General features: G+C 59.1%; 1 protein-coding gene across 1 annotated transcript in view; it reads right to left on the bottom strand.

Moving 5' to 3' along the window:
• Positions 1-12,982, bottom strand: part of LOC140407345 (voltage-dependent L-type calcium channel subunit beta-4-like) — a gene marked incomplete at its 3' end in the record, with an annotated part of 41,621 nt that extends 28,639 nt beyond the window's left edge. The window contains exons 1-2 of the mRNA XM_072494912.1: positions 12,903-12,982; positions 12,645-12,768 (exon numbers count right to left, since the gene is read on the bottom strand). Of these exons, the coding sequence (XP_072351013.1) occupies positions 12,645-12,768; positions 12,903-12,982 (204 nt within the window). The remainder of the gene's footprint in view (positions 1-12,644; positions 12,769-12,902) is intronic.
• Positions 12,983-13,362: the final 380 nt, after the last annotated feature.

The following is a 13,362-nucleotide window of genomic DNA, read 5'->3' as shown; positions in this document are numbered from 1 at the left end:
CCTATCTCTGTAACCTCCTCCAGTCCCTACAACCCTCCCTATCTCTGTAACCTCCCCCAGCCCCCTACACCCCTCCCAATCTCTGTAACCTCCTCCAGCCCCCTACAACCCTCCCTTTCTCTGTAACTTGCTCCAGCCCCCTACAACCCTTCCTATCTCTGTAACCTCCTGCAGCCCCCTACACCCCTTCCTATCTCTGTAACCCGGTCCAGCCCCCTACACCCCTCCCTATCTCTGTAACCTCCTCCAGTCCCCTGCACCCCTCCCTATCTCTGTAACCTCCTCCAGCCCCCTACACCCCTCCCTATCTCTGTAACCTCCTACAACCCCCTACAACCCTCCCTCTCTCTGTAACCTCCTCCAGCCCCCGACACCTCTCCCTATCTCTGTAACCTCCTTCAGCCCCCTACAACCCTCCCTTTCTCTGTAACCTCCTCCAGCTTCCTACACCCCTCCCTATCTCTGTAACCTCCTCCAGCCCCCCTCCGACCCTCCCTATCTCTGTAACCTCCTCCAGCCCACCTACAACCCTCCCTATCTCTGTAACCTCCTCCAGCCCCCTACACCCCTCCATATCTCTGTAACCCGGTCCAGTCCCCTACAACCCTCCCTATCTCTGTAACCTCCTCCTGCCCGCTGCACCCCTCCCTATCTCTGTAACCTCCTCCAGCCCCCTACACCCCTCCCTATCTCTGTAACCTCCTCCAGCCCCCTACACCCCTCCCTATCTCTGTAACCTCCTCCAGTCCCCTACACACCTCCCTATCTCTGTAACCTCCTCCAGCCCCCTACACACCTCAGTATCTCTGTAACCTCCTCCAAACCCCGACACCCCTCCCTATCTCTGTACCCTCCTCCAGCCCCCTACACACCTCCCTATCTCTGTAACCTCCTCCAGCCCCCTACACCCCTCCCAATCTCTGTAACCCCGTCCAGCCCCCTACACCCCTCCCTATCTCTGTAACCTCCTCCAGCCCCCTACACTCCTGCCTATCTCTGTAACCTTCTCCAGCCCCCTACACCCCTCCCTATCTCTGTAACCTCCTCCAGCCCCCTACACACCTCCCTATCTCTGTAACCTCCTCCAGTCCCCGACACCCCTCCCTATCTCTGTACCCTCCTCCAGCCCCTTACACACCTCCCTATCTCTGTAACCTCCTCCAGCCCCCTACACCCCTCCGTATCTCTGTAACCTCCTCCAGCCCCCTACACACCTCACTATCTCTGTAACCTCCTCCAGTCCCCGACACCCCTCCCTATCTCTGTACCCTCCTCCAGCCCCCTACACACCTCCCTATCTCTGTAACCTCCTCCAGCCCCCTACACCCCTCCCAATCACTGTAACCCCGTCCAGCCCCCTACACCCCTCCCTATCTCTGTAACCTCCTCCAGCCCCCTACAACCCTGCCTATCTCTGTAACCTCCTCCAGCCCCCTACACCCCTCCCTATCTCTGTAACCTGCTCCAGCCCCCTACACCCCTCCCTATCTCTGTAACCTCCTCCAGCCCCCTACACACCTCCCTATCTCTGTAACCTCCTCCAGTCCCCGACACCCCTCCCTATCTCTGTACCCTCCTCCAGCCCCTTACACACCTCCCTATCTCTGTAACCTCCTCCAGCCCCCTACACCCCTCCCAATCTCTGTAACCCCCTCCAGCCCCCTACACCTCTCCCTATCTCTGTAACCTCCTCCAGTCCCCGACACCACTCCCTATCTCTGTAACCTCCTCCAGCCCCCTACACACCTCCCTATCTCTGTAACCTCCTCCAGCCCCCTACACCCCTCCCAATCTCTGTAACCTCCTCCAGCCCCCTACACCCCTCCCTATCTCTGTAACCTCCTCCAGTCCCTAAAACCCTCCCTACATCTGTAACCTCCTCCATCCCCCTACACCCTCCCTATCTCTGTAACCTCCTCCATCCCCCTACAACCCTCCCTATCTCTGTAACCTCCTCCAGCCCCCTACACCCTCCGTATCCCTGTAACCTCCTCCAGTCCCTACACCCCTCCCTATTTCTGTAACCTCCTCCAGCCCCCCTACGACCCTCCCTATCTCTGTAACCTGGTCCAGCCCCCCTACACCCCTCCCTATCTCTATAACCTCCTCCAGCCCCCTACACCCCTCCCAATCTCTGTAACCTCCTCCAGCCCCCTACAACCCTCCCTTTCTCTGTAACCTCCTCCAGCCCCCTACACCCCTCCCTACCTCTGTAACCCGGTCCACCCCCCTACACCCCTCCCTATCTCTGTAACCTCCTCCAGTCCCCTACACCCCTCCCTATCTCTGTAACCTCCTCCAGCCCCTACACCCCTCCCTATCTCTGTAACCTCCTCCAGCCCCCTACACCCCTCCCTATCTGTGTAACCTCCTCCAGCACCCGACAACCCTCCCAGTCTCTGTAACCTCCTCCAGCCCCCGACACCCCTCCCTATCTCTGTAACCTCCTCCAGCCCCCTACAACCCTCCCTACATCTGTAACCTCCTCCATCCCCCTACACCCTCCCTATCTCTGTAACCTCCTCCATCCCCCTACAACCCTCCCTATCTCTGTAACCTCCTCCAGTCCCTAAAACCCTCCCTACATCTGTAACCTCCTCCATCCCCCTCCACCCTCCCTATCTCTGTAACCTCCTCCATCCCCCTACAACCCTCCCTATCTCTGTAACCTCCTCCAGCCCCCTACACCCTCCCTATCTCTGTAACCTCCTCCAGTCCCTACACCCCTCCCTATTTCTGTAACCTCCTCCAGCCCCCCTACGACCCTCCCTATCTCTGTAACCTGGTCCAGCCCCCCTACACCCCTCCCTATCTCTATAATCTCCTCCAGCCCCCTACACCCCTCCCAATCTCTGTAACCTCCTCCAGCCCCCTACAACCCTCCCTTTCTCTGTAACCTCCTCCAGCCCCCTACACCCCTCCCTACCTCTGTAACCCGGTCCACCCCCCTACACCCCTCCCTATCTCTGTAACCTCCTCCAGTCCCCTACACCCCTCCCTATCTCTGTAACCTCCTGCAGCCCCCTACACCCCTCCCTATCTCTGTAACCTCCTCCAGCCCTCCTACGACCCTCCCTATCTCTGTAACCTCCTCCAGCCCCCTACACCCCTCCCTATTTCTGTAACCTCCTCCAGCCCCCGACAACCCTCCCTATCTCTGTAACCTCTTTGAACCCCCTACGACCCTCCCTATCTCTGTTACCTCCTCCAGCCCCCCTACGACCCTCCCTATCTCTGTAACCTCCTCCAGCCCCCCTAGGACCCTCCCTATCTCTGTAACCTCATCCAGCCCCCCTACGGCCTTCCCTATCTCTGTAACCCGGTCCAGTCCCCAACACCCCTCCCTCTCTCTGTAACCTCCTCCAGCCCCCCTACGTCACTCCCTATCTCTGTAACCTCCTCCAGTCCCCTACACCCCTCCCTATCTCTGTAACCTCCTCCAGCCCCTACACCCCTCCCTATCTCTGTAACCTCCTCCAGCCCCCTACACCCCTCCCTATCTCTGTAACCTCCTCCAGCCCCCTACACCCCTCCCTATCTCTGTAACCTCCTCCAGTCCCCTACACCCCTCCCTATCTCTGTAACCTCCTCCATCCCCCTACACCCCTCCCTATCTCTGTAACCTCCTCCAGCCCCCCTACGACCTTCCCTATCTCTGTAACCTCCTCAAGTCCCTACACCCCTCCCTATTTCTGTAACCTCCTCCAGCTCCCGACAACCCTCCCTATCTCTGTAACCTCCTCCAGCCCCCTACACCCCTCCCTATCTCTGTAACCTCCTCCAGTCCCCTACACCCCTCCCTATCTCTGTAACCTCCACCAGCCCCCTACACCCCTCCCTATCTCTGTAACATCCTCCAGCCCCCTACACCCCTCCCTATCTCTGTAACCTCCTCCAGCCCCCTACACCCCTCCCTATCTCTGTAACCTCCTCCAGCCCCCCTACACCCCTCCCTATCTCTGTAACCTCCTCCTGCCCCCCTACACCCCTCCCTATCTCTGTAACCTCCTCCAGCCCCCCTACACACCTCCCTATCTCTGTAACCTCCTCCAGCCCCCCTCCGACCCTCCCTATCTCTGTAACCTCCTCCAGCCCCCTACACCCCTCCATATCTCTGTAACCCGGTCCAGTCCCCTACAACCCTCCCTATCTCTGTAACCTCCACCTGCCCGCTGCACCCCTCCCTATCTCTGTAACCTCCTCCTGCCCGCTGCACCCCTCCCTATCTCTGTAACCTCCTCCTGCCCGCTGCACCCCTCCCTATCTCTGTAACCTCCTCCAGCCCCCTACACCCCTCCCTATCTCTGTAACCTCCTCCAGCCCCCTACACCCCTCCCTATCTCTGTAACCTCCTCCAGCCCCCTACACCCCTCCCAATCTCTGTAACCCCGTCCAGCCCCCTACACCCCTCCCTATCTCTGTAACCTCCTCCAGCCCCCTACACTCCTGCCTATCTCTGTAACCTTCTCCAGCCCCCTACACCCCTCCCTATCTCTGTAACCTCCTCCAGCCCCCTACACACCTCCCTATCTCTGTAACCTCCTCCAGTCCCCGACACCCCTCCCTATCTCTGTACCCTCCTCCAGCCCCTTACACACCTCCCTATCTCTGTAACCTCCTCCAGCCCCCTACACCCCTCCCTATCTCTGTAACCTCCTCCAGCCCCCTACACCCCTCCGTATCACTGTAACCTCCTCCAGCCCCTACACCCCTCCCTATCTCTGGAACCTCCTCCAGCCCCCTACAACCCTCCCTATCTCTGTAACCTCCTCCAGGCCCCTACACCCCTCCCTATCTCTGTAACCTCCTCCAGACCCCTACACTCCTCCCTATCTCTGTATCCTCCTCCAGCCCCCCTACACCCCTCCCTATCTCTGTAACCTCCTCCAGTCCCTACAACCCTCCCTATCTCTGTAACCTCCCCCAGCCCCCTACACCCCTCCCAATCTCTGTAACCTCCTCCAGCCCCCTACAACCCTCCCTTTCTCTGTAACTTCCTCCAGCCCCCTACAACCCTCCCTATCTCTGTAACCTCCTGCAGCCCCCTACACCCCTCCCTATCTCTGTAACCCGGTCCAGCCCCCTACACCCCTCCCTATCTCTGTAACCTCCTCCAGTCCCCTGCACCCCTCCCTATCTCTGTAACCTCCTCCAGCCCCCTACACCCCTCCCTATCTCTGTAACCTCCTACAACCCCCTACAACCCTCCCTCTCTCTGTAACCTCCTCCAGCCCCCGACACCTCTCCCTATCTCTGTAACCTCCTTCAGCCCCCTACAACCCTCCCTTTCTCTGTAACCTCCTCCAGCTTCCTACACCCCTCCCTATCTCTGTAACCTCCTCCAGCCCCCCTCCGACCCTCCCTATCTCTGTAACCTCCTCCAGCCCACCTACAACCCTCCCTATCTCTGTAACCTCCTCCAGCCCCCTACACCCCTCCATATCTCTGTAACCCGGTCCAGTCCCCTACAACCCTCCCTATCTCTGTAACCTCCTCCTGCCCGCTGCACCCCTCCCTATCTCTGTAACCTCCTCCAGCCCCCTACACCCCTCCCTATCTCTGTAACCTCCTCCAGCCCCCTACACCCCTCCCTATCTCTGTAACCTCCTCCAGTTCCCTACACACCTCCCTATCTCTGTAACCTCCTCCAGCCCCCTACACCCCTCCCTATCTCTGTAACCTCCTCCAGCCCCCTACACACCTCAGTATCTCTGTAACCTCCTCCAAACCCCGACACCCCTCCCTATCTCTGTACCCTCCTCCAGCCCCCTACACACCTCCCTATCTCTGTAACCTCCTCCAGCCCCCTACACCCCTCCCAATCTCTGTAACCCCGTCCAGCCCCCTACACCCCTCCCTATCTCTGTAACCTCCTCCAGCCCCCTACACCCCTCCCAATCTCTGTAACCCCGTCCAGTCCCCTACACACCTCCCTATCTCTGTACCCTCCTCCAGCCCCCTACACCCCTCCCTATCTCTGTAACCTCCTCCAGCCCCCTACACCCCTCCCTATCTCTGTAACCTTCTCCAGCCCCCTTCACCCCTCCCTATCTCTGTAACCTCCTCCAGCCCCCTACACACCTCCCTATCTCTGTAACCTCCTCCAGTCCCCGACACCCCTCCCTATCTCTGTACCCTCCTCCAGCCCCTTACACACCTCCCTATCTCTGTAACCTCCTCCAGCCCCCTACACCCCTCCCTATCTCTGTAACCTCCTCCAGCCCCCTACACACCTCACTATCTCTGTAACCTCCTCCAGTCCCCGACACCCCTCCCTATCTCTGTACCCTCCTCCAGCCCCCTACACACCTCCCTATCTCTGTAACCTCCTCCAGCCCCCTACACCCCTCCCAATCTCTGTAACCCCGTCCAGCCCCCTACACCCCTCCCTATCTCTGTAACCTCCTCCAGCCCCCTACACCCCTGCCTATCTCTGTAACCTCCTCCAGCCCCCTACACCACTCCCTATCTCTGTAACCTCCTCCAGCCCCCTACACCCCTCCCTATCTCTGTAACCTCCTCCAGCCCCCTACACACCTCCCTATCTCTGTAACCTCCTCCAGTCCCCGACACCCCTCCCTATCTCTGTACCCTCCTCCAGCCCCTTACACACCTCCCTATCTCTGTAACCTCCTCCAGCCCCCTACACCCCTCCCAATCTCTGTAACCCCCTCCAGCCCCCTACACCTCTCCCTATCTCTGTAACCTCCTCCAGTCCCCGACACCACTCCCTATCTCTGTAACCTCCTCCAGCCCCCTACACACCTCCCTATCTCTGTAACCTCCTCCAGCCCCCTACACCCCTCCCAATCTCTGTAACCTCCTCCAGCCCCCTACACACCTCCCTATCTCTGTAACCTCCTCCAGCCCCCTACACCTCTCCCTATCTCCGTAACCTCCTCCAGCCCCCTACACCTCTCCCTATCTCGGTAACCTCCTCCAGCCCCTACACCCCTCCCTATCTCTGTAACCTCCTCCAGCCCCCTACACCCCTCCCTATCTCTGTAACCTCCTCCAGTCCCTAAAACCCTCCCTACATCTGTAACCTCCTCCATCCCCCTACACCCTCCCTATCTCTGTAACCTCCTCCATCCCCCTACAACCCTCCCTATCTCTGTAACCTCCTCCAGCCCCCTACACCCTCCCTATCCCTGTAACCTCCTCCAGTCCCTACACCCCTCCCTATTTCTGTAACCTCCTCCAGCCCCCCTACGACCCTCCCTATCTCTGTAACCTGGTCCAGCCCCCCTACACCCCTCCCTATCTCTATAACCTCCTCCAGCCCCCTACAACCCTCCCTTTCTCTGTAACCTCCTCCAGCCCCCTACACCCCTCCCTACCTCTGTAACCCGGTCCACCCCCCTACACCCCTCCCTATCTCTGTAACCTCCTCCAGTCCCCTACACCCCTCCCTATCTCTGTAACCTCCTGCAGCCCCCTACACCCCTCCCTATCTCTGTAACCTCCTCCAGCCCTCCTACGACCCTCCCTATCTCTGTAACCTCCTCCAGCCCCCTACACCCCTCCCTATTTCTGTAACCTCCTCCAGCCCCCGACAACCCTCCCTATCTCTGTAACCTCTTTGAACCCCCTACGACCCTCCCTATCTCTGTTACCTCCTCCAGCCCCCCTACGACCCTCCCTATCTCTGTAACCTCCTCCAGCCCCCCTAGGACCCTCCCTATCTCTGTAACCTCATCCAGCCCCCCTACGACACTCCCTATCTCTGTAACCTCCTGCCCCCTACACCCCTCCCTATCTCTGTAACCTCCTCCAGCCCCTACACCCCTCCCTATCTCTGTAACCCGGTCCAGTCCCCAACACCCCTCCCTATCTCTGTAACCCGGTCCAGCCCCCCTACAACCCTCCCTATCTCTGTAACCTCCTCCTGCCCCCTACACCCCTCCCTATCTCTGTAACCTCCTCCAGCCCCCTACACCCCTCCCTATCTCTGTAACCTCCTCCAGCCCCCCTACACCCCTCCCTATCTCTGTAACCTCCTCCAGCCCCCCTACACCCCTCCCTATCTTTGTAACCTCCTCCAGCCCCGTACAACCCTCCCTATCTCTGTAACCTCCTCCAGTCCCCTACACCCCTCCCTATCTCTGTAACCTCCTCCAGCCCCCTACACCCTCCCTATCTCTGTAACCTCCTCCAGTCCCCCTACACCCCTCCCTATCTTTGTAACCTCCTCCAGTCCCCTACACCCCTCCCTATCTCTGTAACCTCCTCCAGCCCCCTACAACCCTCCCTATCTCTGTAACCACCTCCAGCCCCCCTACACCACTCCCTATCTTTGTAACCTCCTCCAGCCCCCTGCACCCCTCCCTATCTCTGTAACCTCCTCCAGCACTCTACACCCCTCCCTATCTCTGTGACCTCCTCCAGCCCCCTACACCCCTCCCTATCTCTGTGACCTCCTCCAGCCCCTTACAACCCTCCCTATCTCTGTAACCTCCTCCAGCCCCCAACACCCTCCCTATCTCTGTAACCTCCTCCAGCCCCTTACACCCCTCCCTATCTCTGTAACCTCCTCCAGCCCCCCTACACCCCTCCCTATCTCTGTAACCTCCTCCAGCCCCCCTACACCCCTCCCTATCTCTGTAACCTCCTCCAGCCCCCCTCCGACCCTCCCTATCTCTGTAACCTCCTCCAGCCCCCCTACAACCCTCCCTATCTCTGTAACCTCCTCCAGCCCCCTACGCCCCTCCATATCTCTGTAACCCGGTCCAGTCCCCTACAACCCTCCCTATCTCTGTAACCTCCTCCTGCCCGCTGCACCCCTCCCTATCTCTGTAACCTCCTCCAGCCCCCTACACCCCTCCCTATCTCTGTAACCTCCTCCAGCCCCCTACACCCCTCCCTATCTCTGTAACCTCCTCCAGTCCCCTACACACCTCCCTATCTCTGTAACCTCCTCCAGCCCCCTACACCCCTCCCTATCTCTGTAACCTCCTCCAGCCCCCTACACACCTCAGTATCTCTGTAACCTCCTCCAAACCCCGACACCCCTCCCTATCTCTGTACCCTCCTCCAGCCCCCTACACACCTCCCTATCTCTGTAACCTCCTCCAGCCCCCTACACCCCTCCCAATCTCTGTAACCCCGTCCAGCCCCCTACACCCCTCCCTATCTCTGTAACCTCCTCCAGCCCCCTACACTCCTGCCTATCTCTGTAACCTTCTCCAGCCCCCTACACCCCTCCCTATCTCTGTAACCTCCTCCAGCCCCCTACACACCTCCCTATCTCTGTAACCTCCTCCAGTCCCCGACACCCCTCCCTATCTCTGTACCCTCCTCCAGCCCCTTACACACCTCCCTATCTCTGTAACCTCCTCCAGCCCCCTACACCCCTCCCTATCTCTGTAACCTCCTCCAGCCCCCTACACACCTCACTATCTCTGTAACCTCCTCCAGTCCCCGACACCCCTCCCTATCTCTGTACCCTCCTCCAGCCCCCTACACACCTCCCTATCTCTGTAACCTCCTCCAGCCCCCTACACCCCTCCCAATCTCTGTAACCCCGTCCAGCCCCCTACACCCCTCCCTATCTCTGTAACCTCCTCCAGCCCCCTACACCCCTGCCTATCTCTGTAACCTTCTCCAGCCCCCTACACCCCTCCCTATCTCTGTAACCTCCTCCAGCCCCCTACACACCTCCCTATCTCTGTAACCTCCTCCAGTCCCCGACACCCCTCCCTATCTCTGTAACCTCCTCCAGCCCCTACACCCCTCCCTATCTCTGTAACCTCCTCCAGCCCCTTACACACCTCCCTATCTCTGTAACCTCCTCCAGCCCCCTACACCCCTCCCAATCTCTGTAACCCCCTCCAGCCCCCTACACCTCTCCCTATCTCTGTAACCTCCTCCAGTCCCCGACACCACTCCATATCTCTGTAACCTCCTCCAGCCCCCTACACCCCTCCCTATCTCTGTAACCTCCTTCAGCCCCCTACACCTCTCCCTATCTCCGTAACCTCCTCCAGCCCCCTACACCTCTCCCTATCTCGGTAACCTCCTCCAGCCCCTACACCCCTCCCTATCTCTGTAACCTCCTCCAGCCCCCTACACCCCTCCCTATCTGTGTAACCTCCTCCAGCCCCCTACACCCCTCCCTATCTCTGTAACCTCCTCCAGCCCCTACACCCCTCCCTATCTCTGTAACCTCCTCCAGCACCCGACAACCCTCCCAGTCTCTGTAACCTCCTCCAGCCCCCGACACCCCTCCCTATCTCTGTAACCTCCTCCAGCCCCCTACAACCCTCCCTACATCTGTAACCTCCTCCATCCCCCTACACCCTCCCTATCTCTGTAACCTCCTCCATCCCCCTACAACCCTCCCTATCTCTGTAACCTCCTCCAGTCCCTAAAACCCTCCCTACATCTGTAACCTCCTCCATCCCCTACACCCTCCCTATCTCTGTAACCTCCTCCATCCCCCTACAACCCTCCCTATCTCTGTAACCTCCTCCAGCCCCCTACACCCTCCCTATCTCTGTAACCTCCTCCAGTCCCTACACCCCCTCCCTATTTCTGTAACCTCCTCCAGCCCCCCTACGACCCTCCCTATCTCTGTAACCTGGTCCAGCCCCCCTACACCCCTCCCTATCTCTATAACCTCCTCCAGCCCCCTACACCCCTCCCAATCTCTGTAACCTCCTCCAGCCCCCTACAACCCTCCCTTTCTCTGTAACCTCCTCCAGCCCCCTACACCCCTCCCTACCTCTGTAACCCGGTCCACCCCCCTACACCCCTCCCTATCTCTGTAACCTCCTCCAGTCCCCTACACCCCTCCCTATCTCTGTAACCTCCTGCAGCCCCCCTACGACACTCCCTATCTCTGTAACCTCCTGCCCCCTACACCCCTCCCTATCTCTGTAACCTCCTCCAGCCCCTACACCCCTCCCTATCTCTGTAACCTCCTCCAGCCCCCTACACCCCTCCCTATCTCTGTAACCTCCTCCAGCCCCCTACACCCCTCCCTATCTCTGTAACCTCCTCCAGCCCCCCTACGACACTCCCTATCTCTGTAACCTCCTGCCCCCTACACCCCTCCCTATCTCTGTAACCTCCTCCAGCCCCTACACCCCTCCCTATCTCTGTAACCTCCTCCAGCCCCCTACACCCCTCCCTATCTCTGTAACCTCCTCCAGCCCCCTACACCCCTCCCTATCTCTGTAACCTCCTCCAGCCCCCTACACCCCTCCCTATCTCTGTAACCCGGTCCAGCCCCCCTACAACCCTCCCTATCTCTGTAACCTCCTCCTGCCCCCTACACCCCTCCCTATCTCTGTAACCTCCTCCAGCCCCCCTACAACCCTCCCTATCTCTGTAACCTCCTCCAGTCCCCTACACCCCCTCCCTATCTCGGTAACCTCCTCCAGCCCCCCTACACCCCTCCCTATCTCTGTAACCTCCTCCAGTCCCCCTACACCCCTCCCTATCTCTGTAACCTCCTCCAGTCCCCTACACCCCTCCCTATCTCTGTAACCTCCTCCAGCCCCCTACAACCCTCCCTATGTCTGTAACCACCTCCAGCCCCCCTACACCACTCCCTATCTTTGTAACCTCCTCCAGCCCCCTGCACCCCTCCCTATCTCTGTAACCTCCTCCAGCACTCTACACCCCTCCCTATCTCTGTAACCTCCTCCAGCCCCCTACACCCCTCCCTATCTCTGTGACCTCCTCCAGCCCCCTACAACCCTCCCTATCTCTGTAACCTCCTCCAGCCCCCTACACCCTCCCTATCTCTGTAACCTCCTCCAGTCCCTACACCCCTCCCTATTTCTGTAACCTCCTCCAGCCCCCCTATGACCCTCCCTATCTCTGTAACCTCCTCCAGCCCCCTACACCCCTCCCTATCTCTGTAACCTCCTCCAGCCCCCTACACCCCTCCCTATCTCTATAACCTCCTCCAGCCCCCTACACCCCTCCCCAATCTCTGTAACCTCCTCCAGCCCCCTACAACCCTCCCTTTCTCTGTAACCTCCTCCAGCCCCTTCCACCCCTCCGTATCTCTGTAACCCGGTCCAGCCCCCTACACCCCTCCCTATCTCTGTAACCTCCTCCAGTCCCCTACACCCCTCCCTATCTCTGTAACCTCCTGCAGCCCCCTACACCCCTCCCTATCTCTGTAACCTCCTCCAGCCCTCCTACGACCCTCCCTATCTCTGTAACCTCCTCCAGCCCCCTACACCCCTCCCTATTTCTGTAACCTCCTCCAGCCCCCGACAACCCTCCCGATCTCTGTAACCTCCTCCAGTCCCCTACACCCCTCCCTATCTCTGTAACCTCCTCCAGCCCCTACACCCTCCCTATCTCTGTAACCTCCTCCAGCCCCCTACACCCCTCCCTATCTCTGTAACCTCCTCCAGCCCCCCTACGACCCTCCCTATCTCTGTAACCTCCTCCAGTCCCCCTACACCCCATCCCTATCTCTGTAACCTCCTCCAGTCCCCCTACACCCCTCCCTATCTCTGTAACCTCCTCCTGCCCCCTACATCCCTCCCTATCTCTGTAACCCGGTGCAGCGCTGTAATGTTCTATGTTCTATCGATAAGGGAATAGTGTAGATGGTTTCACAGGTCGGCGCAACATCGAGGGGCCGAAGGGCCTGACCTGCGCCGTAATGCTCGATGTTCTACCTTGGCCTGTTGCAGCTGGTAGAGGGACTGTTGCTCCGCCTCCTGATGCCCCGTCACGGGATTGTGCTCCTCCAGCGAGACGTCCGAGTCTGACGGTCGACTGGGGTACGACCCCCGCCGAGTCCTGAAAGGGGGGGGGGGCAATCGACAATGGTCATACTTTCGACTGCACGGTTCTCTGGATCACTAATCCAGCCACAACTCCACTACGCCAGATTCCCACGTGGCACACGCGCTCGCGCGCCGTCATGCGCGTACACCCTGTAAGGATCCTCCGGTGAATCCTTGTCCGTCCTCCGTTTATCCCTTCTATTTTCTTTTGTTTGGGCTTTCGTCATCTTTGCGCTTGGACAATTACTGGGGACCTACACCCTGAAGGTGGACTTCACCTTCGATTCAGGGGGAAAAAAAGGGAACCCGGCCCCTGGCGGTGACGCGTCCTGATGGACTTGGCTGTCAGCCAACGCCGTACAGGCTGCAGAGGGAGGGGGGGGGGGTGGGGGCTGGGAGGGTACCGTACCTGCTGCTTGACGAAACTGGACGTGGTGTCGGAGGAAGTGCTGCCGTCCGAGCGTTTGAACCTCCCTTTGCGTCTCGGCCCTTTGCTTGAGCCCTGTTCCGTGAGAGAGAGAGAGAGACAGACGGAGATATTTGGTCAGCGAACGGCCTTTACCCGGTAGATTCACCGGCGGCGAACAAAAATGCATTTCAGGCTCCA

The sequence above is a fragment of the Scyliorhinus torazame genome, unplaced genomic scaffold (assembly GCF_047496885.1).
Source record: "Scyliorhinus torazame isolate Kashiwa2021f unplaced genomic scaffold, sScyTor2.1 scaffold_1480, whole genome shotgun sequence".
NCBI classification, from domain to species: domain Eukaryota; kingdom Metazoa; phylum Chordata; class Chondrichthyes; order Carcharhiniformes; family Scyliorhinidae; genus Scyliorhinus; species Scyliorhinus torazame.
This window is presented reverse-complemented; position numbering and strand designations above follow the sequence as displayed.